This window comes from Micropterus salmoides, unplaced genomic scaffold, assembly GCF_014851395.1.
Source record: "Micropterus salmoides isolate LMB-PRFRI ecotype aquatic unplaced genomic scaffold, ASM1485139v1 Ms_hic_scaffold_175, whole genome shotgun sequence".
Classification (NCBI taxonomy): domain Eukaryota; kingdom Metazoa; phylum Chordata; class Actinopteri; order Centrarchiformes; family Centrarchidae; genus Micropterus; species Micropterus salmoides.
Genome location: NW_024040873.1, coordinates 46,377 through 55,660, shown reverse-complemented (window position 1 = coordinate 55,660; position 9,284 = coordinate 46,377). Strand labels below are relative to the sequence as shown.

Here is a 9,284-nt window from a genome sequence, read left to right as displayed (position 1 = left end):
GTTGTATGGATGCAAACTAATTAACTGAGACTACTACTGACTATATGAAATTCTGTGAAATAAATGTTAATTCTCTTAAGACTATCAAGATTTATCCTAACAACAAAGTATGGGTTTCTAAGGAAATTAAATGGTGTCTTAATGAGAGGAAAATTGCATTATCAAGGAGGACTGAGTTTAGTAAGGGAAAAGAGGGGGAACTTACAAGCATCACTAGGAAAAGTAAGGTAGAGAAGCAATATATAATGGTAATTTGAGGGACGCTGGAATGGTCTCAATAATATGATGGGTAATGATGTAAGGAAGAGGGACATTTTTACCTCAAATACTGCTGCTTTTGCCAACTATTTAACACCAATTTATTGTAAATTGATTCCGTTGGGAACCACTTTGACCCATATCAATTTGCTTATAGGCGTGGTCGGGGCACTGTGGATGCAGCTCTGAACACACTTACTAAACACCTGCAGATGTTTAAAAGTTATATGACCTTGGTGTTAACGGATGGCTTACTTTATGGATTAATGACTTTGTTTCCCAACGGCCCCAGAGAGATCTCTTGAACGGCATTAGTTCAGAGCAACAGGTGCACCCCAGGGCGTGTCTTATCACCCATACGTACCGATACCAATGAGATGCAGATTCAAGACTCGACTTCTTATTTGTATAAGTACGTGGATCATATGGCTTTGGTTGGTTTAATGCATGAAGGAGAAGATGTGGGAGAGAGAGCATATTTAACCATATTGACAATTAATTAGCTGGTGTTCAAACAGTGCTGTAGTCATATATACCAGTAAAACTAAGCAGTTGGTAATCTGCAGGAATAACATCTCTCTTTGCCTAAACACAGTAAACATAATGACCGTCCTGTTGACATTGTGGAGGACTTTAAATACTTAGGTACCCTACTTGATAGAATATTGAGTTTTACAGCAAACTCTGACTAAGTATATCTATAAAAAGGCCATGCAACGTATGTATTTGTTGAGAAAGTGAACAGCTTCTCGTAAGCGAAAATACCCCAGAGCTGGTCTACAAAAGTCTCGTGGAGAGCATTCTCACATACAACATATCAACATGGTATGGTAATCTTGGGGCTAAGAATAGGTCCAAATTGACCAGATTGTGAAAATGGCTGTGAAAATCATACAAAAAACCACAGAGAAAACTGAGTGAGATATATACACTCCACTGCAGGCGTATATACGTGAGACGTATGTATGTGAGTGCTGCCAGTATTGCTGCGACGTTGAAGGGAGGGGTGTCAGCATGTGCTCAGTGCCCAGTGCTCAGACCATACACTGCACACTGCATCAAGTTGGTCTGCATGGCTGTCGTCCCAGAAGGAAGCCTCTTCTAAAGATGATGCACACAAGAAATCCCGTCTGATGAGACCAAGATAAACTTATTTGGTTCAGATGGTGTCAAGCAAAGACAAGTTTGTCCTGCCTACGGTCTAGCATGGTGGTGGGAGTGTCCTGGTCTGGGGGCTGCATGAGTGCTGCCTGCACTGGGGAGCTACAATTCAGTGAGGGAACATGAATGCCAACATGTACTGTGACATACTGAAGCAGAGCATGATCCCTCCCTTCAGAGACTGGGGCGCAGGGCAATATTCCAACATGATAACGACCCCAAACACACCTCCAAGACGACCACTGCTGCTAGAGAAGCTGCGTAAAGGTGATGGATGGCCAAGCATGTCTCCAGACCTAACCCTATTGAGCATCTGTGGGGCGTCTCAAACAGAACGTGGAGAGCGCAAGGTCTCTAACATTCACCAGCTCCGTGATGTCGTCATGGAGGAGTGAAGAGGACTCCAGTGGCAACCTGTGAAGCTCTGGTGAATCCAAGCCCAAGGGTTAAAGCAGTGCTGGAAAAAATGGTGGCCACAAAATATTGACACTTTGGGCCCAATAGGACATTTTCACATAGGGGTGTACATATATGATGAATATATTAAAGGCTGTGTGATGGTTATTTTAAGGGGACAGCAAATTTACACCGTATACAAGCTGTACACTCACTACTTACATTGTAGCATAGTGTCATTTCTTCAGTGTTGTCACATGAAAAGATATAATCCAATATTTACAAATATGTGAGGGGTGTACTCACTTTTGTGAAATACTGTATGTATTAAGCATACATCTAATTGCGAAAATCATTGTAAAACACCAACTTGATTCTGGTGGGACTGATTGCTCTCTACCACAATTTCTGAGAGAAAGACATTGATTAATGCTGTATCATAAGTTGTATAGCAGTGTTAGCATTAGTGCTGGTGGTATTAACTGTAGAAGTAGCTGTAATACTAGCACTACTACTAAGGAAGATTTTGAACTAGTTCAAGCCAACCGCCGTGATTAAGGGACATCTCACTCCAGACTTAATCATATTTGTAGCAATTATTCAAATAATATTAGAACTAAGTGCTTTCTGAATATATTAGACATGAGACATTGAGCTAATATATTGTAGTCTCAAAATCTCCTCTCTCTCTCTCTCTCTCGGTCCACACACACACACACTCTCCCACCTGGCAGCCGTTGTGGATGAGAGCATCCATGGCCATCCTGACAGGATTGGCGGCTCGCAGCCTCCACCTGGGTCTTAAAGTTGTGTTCGAAGTAGGGCCCCATCATATAGTAGTTCTCCCCCCATTCATCTACTGTGATCTTGGATTTGGTCTGAATCACTGTGTAGATTCCTCCAACTGCATGTTCACACAGTGAAAGGAGAAGACAGTTGCAAAGTCACATTTTTTACTTCTTATTAGTATTAGTATCATCAGCACAGTCCATGGTGGGGAGGAGGATCAGAAAACATTTTTTTCAGCCCCACCAGCAAATTCCACCTACATTGAATGTTACACATATTAGCAGGTTGCAAAAAACCATTCCCAGACCAACCATTCCCAGCACTTGGCGATACACCGGCAAAGAAAACTTATTATTATATATATAATATAAAAGGTCACAAAGAATGACTGTCTCCACCACATATTTGACATCTTGTCCAGGAATTTATTCATCAGTTTGTTCATTGTCAAGTTGTCTTGGATGTTTGTGCCTTTCATTATGAAGTTATAACTAAATTCAGGAATAGGACCACGCCGCTCTCTCTCACTAATTCAACCACCTGCATCTCAGTCAATTTCTCCAATCCAACCACCCATGCTTCACTCATTTCACACCTGTGCCTCTAATCCATTCACCTGACACCCACACACACACGAACACAGACCATTAGTTCGTGTGGGTTCTGGGACTGCAGCAAGATGGCGCCAGTGTGTGCGGAGCGAATCTGCTCAGTGTTATCTTTGCTGGTTTTTCTATGTATGCCGCAGAGATGTCTCGGCTTATATGTGTACGATCGCCAAGCTCTTCTCAACATCTGAGCCTCAGTGGAATCGCTCGCTTTCAAAATACGATCTAAGAGCCAAACTTCAAATCTCCCTCCCTTCTTATCCAGTACACCTATAGGCCTGTGGCACTTACCCAGTGCCTATTCCTGTAGAAACATCTTAGAAGACAGGGAAAGCGGGAAGGTTTACTGGTGAGATCCAAAGCCTACCGGATGTCCACCGATGCGATAAATCCTCGCCTCTGAGCGACAGCACTCCGCTGTCTACTCACCGGACTTTAGAGGCCGGTGGATCTGGCCTATTTATCCCGCTCAAACTGATGTCTGCTACCCATCGATAGAGGTGCCCGAACTCCGGCGGATGCGGGCTCGTTAAGGTGGCGTGAACCACGAGAACCTTCAGCCACTAGGCCGTGCTTCATCATCAGGCAGAGGGGAGCTTGTCTTTCGCATGGCCCTGATCAACGTTAGATCACTAGCAAACAAGATATTCCTGCTCAATGACTTCTTCACCTCTCGGGAGTTGGATTTTATGTTCTTGACGGAAACCTGAATCCATCTGGTGAATCTAATCTTTTCTCAGAACTTCTTCCTCCCGACTGTACATTTCTCAGCTCCCCGCGGACCACTTGGAGGGGTGGAGGTCTAGCTGCTGTATTTAAATCCACTTTCCACAGACTCCCAGTGACATCTTCGCTAGCTTCGAACTGCAACTTTACGAATTCAACCATCCTTTTCCTGTGTTGTATGCGGTTGTTTATTGCCCTCTGAAGTTCAAAAAGGACTTTGCGGGGTTTCTGGCAGTGATTATGTTAAATATAATCCTCTTCTTATTGTGGTGTTTTAATATTCACCTATGCTGTGAAAAAAATCCTTTGGCCAAAGATTTTATGAATCTTACTGACTCATTCAATCTTAACCAGTCAGTGACATGAAAAAATCTGTGTCCATATCAAGGAAATCTGTAACCGGTATATCCAATCACCTGTCTGTTCTGTTCACTGCTACCATCCCCTGCTCCAGGATCGCAGCTTGTCATCCTACTCGTCGTCAGCATGCGATCAACCCTTCAACTACGCTGCAGTTTGCAAATGCTTTTAAAGAATCTAAACTCTGTAACTTGGATGGTGACTGTGGTCTCAGTGCTGATGAGCTCATTTCCTCCTTTGGCTCCACCTGCACTGATATCCTGGACTCTGTTGCTCCTTTTAGAATTAAACTCCCAAAGTCATCCACAGAACCATGTCAACTCCAGGTCTCCCTAGAAATTCTAAGAGACTACTTTGCAAGCTATCAGAGAGCCGTAAAAATCTTGTCTCCAACAAGAATCATAGGCCCCAGGTTCTCTTCAAAAATCTAAACTCCTTTATAAATCCTAGCGATGCAGCTCAAATTGTGCCCACACCTACATTATGCGAAGATTTTAAAACGTTTTTTACTGGAAAGATTTCTGTGCTTAGATCTTTACCAACCTCCTCTGCCATAGACCCTTCAGTTCCTCCTACATACTCACCTGTCTTTAAGCAGTTTGTGCCTGCATCACTCTCCTCACTATTTAAGATTGTCCCTCAGATATCCTTCCCTCTCGTCTTTTAAAGGACGTTTTTAATACTGTTGGGTCCAGCATTCTTATTTTAATAAACACATGTCTTAGCGCAGGGTGCGTACTTATCTAGATGAGCCCCCACCCTGAGTCTCGACCCATGGGTTCCTAGCCGCTCCAGCAACCAAACCCTAAACAACCCCCTTCATCCCTCCATTCTCAACCCCTTTATCCCTCTCCCCTCCATCCCAATTATAATTACTATAGTGATGATAATAATAATAATAATGTAATAATAATAATTAAAGCTGCAAGCAGCAATGGGCGGGCCCTCACACGTGTAGCGCGTCGAGGTGTGAGGCAGCCGTGTTGTAGATTTAGGGGCTCTGACAGTGTGGCTGTGAATTTGCCATGGGCTTCGGACGCTGTACAAACGTGTTAATCATCACTTCCTGTGTCCCCTTTGTGGTGCTACATAGCACTTTGCACTACAACTATTACTGAACATGTAGATGTGTTGGGCGTGACTGTTATCAAGCATGTGAGCATGTACACTGAAGTTAAAATCAAATTCCTGTTTTCTGATGAATCATCGATTCTGGACGCCACGCCATGGCCACGCCCTTCCACAACTTTTAATCATCAATGGCTTTAGACCGCACAGCACAAACCTGAAGTCGATCGGACTACATTCCTAGAAGGAGTTCGTTAAAGTACGGAGTGTGTAAATCATCCAAAAATGACCATAAAATTCAAAATGGCTGACTTCCTGTTGGGTTTAGAGCATCGCTCCAAGAGGCTTTTTTGTACGTCTGTACAGTCAAGTTACAACAACTTTCTCTGTCATGGCAAAGAGTGGGACTTCGCTGCCATGCCACCGCCACGTTTTTAACCAAAAAATCAGAAGTTTTACATTATGGCTTCATCAATGTGTTCAGGGTTTTCTGGGACAGTTTTGAAGTTGATTCGTCCAACCTGCTAGGAGTAGTACATTACAGCATAAAACATGTCATTTCCTGTTGCCAGCAGGTGGGTTTAAAGTGCACAGAGAAAATTTGAAGTTGATCGGACCAAATCTCTAGGAGGAGTTTGTTAAAGTACAGAGTGTGTAAATCATCCAAAAATGACCATTAAATCCAAAATGTCCGATTTCCTGTTGGGTGTTGGGCATCGCTCCAAGAGGCTTTTTTGTACGTCTGGACATGATACATGTGCCACAGAAATTCCATACTGTACATGTAGGTGAAACTTTTTTCAGGGCTGCTCGGTAGGGGGTGCTAGTGAGCCATTTTGACACGTCTGAAATATGTGCAAAGTTTGGTGAGTTTTTGAGTATGTTTAGGCCCCCAAAATTGAGGTTACTTTGAAGAAAGAAAAAAAAAATCCCTTCAGTTTCAATAGGGACCTCACACATTTCGTGCCTGGGCCCTAATAAATAATCCCTTCAGTTTCAATAGGGACCTCACACATTTCGTGCCTGGGCCCGAATAAATAATCCCTTCAGTTTCAATAGTGACCTCGCACGGTTCGTGCTCGGACCCTAATAATAATAACTAGAACTAGAACAGCCAGAGTCTGAAATTAAAGGGACTTGCGGTTACGGAGATCTAAAATGAATGTATGTCTATGGGAGTGTCATTTGATATACTATTAATAGCGCCACCTAGAGGCCGATAGACACCAAATTCCATACAGCCCCTCTGGAAGGTGTGCCAGAAAAGTTCCCCAGGGTTTGGTGTAGATCGGCCATTCCAAACCTAAGATATGACATCACTTCCTGTTTTTAGTGTTTTTCGCAAATGTTTGTTAGCTTATAATTGGGACATTTTTTAAAATAGGTTTTTCAGTTTTCGCGATTTTGAGAAAAAAAGGTTAGGTGGAAATAGCCCGAATGCATGGGTATAAGGTTTTCTGATATGCGCCTTTGTATGCGGGAATTCCATGCCCAAAGGCGTTGACCTTGCTAAAAGTTCCCCCCTAGGCTATAAACACACGCACACACACACACACACACACACACACACACACACACACACACACACACACACACACACACACACACACAAGCTAGCAGGATGATTACACACAGGTGAAACACAGCTCATATAAGAAGTCAAGTACAAGACACTTTCAAAATTAAACAGGAAACTAACAGAACTCCAAAACAAACCATGACAAACCACTTTCACCACTTATCTGAAGTTTAATGTTTAGCTCTTCAAAGTAAGCCGACTCCTAACTCCCACGCTCACTGGATTTCAATATTTGCTCTTTCAGGGGCAAAGATTACAATACATAATCCCAATTCTGCCACACAGACAGACTTTCTGTGCTAAGTTATTATAATTATTAGTGGACTTATTTCATTTATTAATATTAGTGTAAATGGTTTTTTTCCAGTTATTATTCAATCAGAGAAATCTTCAGAGAAACGAGGTAGTTTTCTGCCAAAGTCATTTTGTCACTTCATTATGGCTGATTAATCCAAAAGGAAGACTATATCCAAATACCTGAAATGCTGAAATGCATGTGTGTCAGTATAGTTGTATAATTTGGAATACTTTGGAAGGCCATGTGTAGTTGAACTCATGATCATCAATTCAAACACATTATTGTTATATGTTATATAATTATTATTAAAGAAAAATTACAATTGTGAATTGACCTTTGTTGGTGACTTCCCAGGCCACCTCAAAGAGCAGCAGGTCCTCCACTGGCAGCTCGTCCTCCTCCCAGGCCAGCAACAGCCCGCTCAGGGAAGTCATAGACAGGGAACGTGACAGCGGCATCTTTAAAACAAAAGAATTTCCCCTCGGGGATCAATAAAGTATTTCTGATTCTGAAACTTCTCGAGGTCCGACAGACGTCACCTGGAATCTAGAAAGCGGCAGTTAGAAACAGCTCTGCAGGTCCTTGGCTCAGCATGGACAGTCCTCCAGGAAACAACAGGACAAGAGAAAAGAGGCCAAAGAGCTTCCACCCCGCCTACTGAGGCTGACCTCCAGCCAACAGGAGGGAATGTTTACCTTCCATACACACATGCAGTCATGTTTCCAGCACTTCAGAGGACATTACATTGACTTACATTCACCCTAACCCTAACCTTTAACCTAGGCTTTACCCTTAAATTTAATGATTTATCTTATGGACCTATGTTTTGTCCCCAAAAAGAAGGTAAGTCCTCACACGGTGTAAAAAGATGTATGTCCCCATAAAATGAGTAATACATTGTCCACACACACACACATAGACTTCAGGAGTGAAAGAATTGGTGGAGTCATGTGTGATGAACTGAATGTGATTGTGAAATGAATGAAAGTAGGTCAGGGACAGGGGGAAGAACTCACAGACAGTGCCAGAAAATTAAGAATATAAGAATGTATCCATCCTATGGCAATGTATCCAATAATGAGTTTCAACATACAGTACGGATGGCTACCCTGCTTTTATGCTTTTTTAAAGATTTTAATGATTATTTTTCACTTTTTTGCAGACAAATTGAGAAAAAGTGTAGATGAACTAAAAGGTAAATTTTATGCCTGGCCCGATGTTTAAATATCAGGGATGTGATTTTTCCAGATTTCCGACCTGATAATCTGACCATGTGAATCATGCAGATCTGTAAAAAAAAATCAAAAAGGGGAGTAGTGTAATTGATTACTATTTCCAAAACAGTTATATTACTTAAGTTACTATTCCATGTAACGCTGCGTTACTGAGCTACTGAACGCACCATTCCTGACGTGAATGATGAGCTGCAGGTCAGGGCACTGGACCTTATGTTATTTAAGTCAGCTGTAAGCCAAAAAGAATGGAGAATTAGGGAGAGAGGCTTTTTTCCACAGCTGTAAGTAGCTACTGCCATTATTGGTCGCTGGTTGCTGTTTACATTCCACCTCAGGCCTGTGTTAGTGAGGCCTTACTACGGCTGTGGCTCAGGAGGTAGAGCGGGTTGGCCGTTAATCGGAAAGGTCGGCGGTTCAATCCCTGGCTCCCCCTGGTTGCGTGTCGAAGTGTCCTTGGGCAAGATACTGAACCCCGAATTGCCCCTGGCGGCTATTCCGCCAGTGTATGAATGAGTGTGAATGTTAGTTTCCGTTTGAGCACTTAGGCTCAGTGTATGAATGTGTGTGACTGGTGAATGCAGATGTAGTGTAAAAGCGCTTTGAGTAGTCGAAAAGACTAGAAAGGCGCTATACAAGTACGGAGCATTTACATTTACATTTACCTGTCCGACCAGATAAATAACATGGAGAAAAAACATCCAGTCTTCCTGCTCATTGTTCTTGGGGACTTCAACAGAGAAAACCTCAGCCATGAACTCCCAAAGTACAGACAGCATATTAAGTGTCCCACCAGGGACACACTGGAC

The 9,284-nt window shown here is 42.7% G+C and overlaps 1 protein-coding gene across 1 annotated transcript; it reads right to left on the bottom strand.

The window, feature by feature from the left end:
• Positions 1 to 2,542: 2,542 nt before the first annotated feature.
• Positions 2,543 to 7,885, bottom strand: LOC119908302 (glycogen [starch] synthase, liver-like; the record flags this gene model as incomplete). Its single annotated transcript, XM_038726014.1, has 2 exons — positions 7,578 to 7,885; positions 2,543 to 2,719 (listed from the first exon to the last, which is right to left on the bottom strand). Coding segments are annotated over exons 1-2 (301 nt in total), but the record flags the coding sequence as incomplete, so codon positions are not given.
• Between the last annotated feature and the right edge of the window lie 1,399 nt (positions 7,886 to 9,284).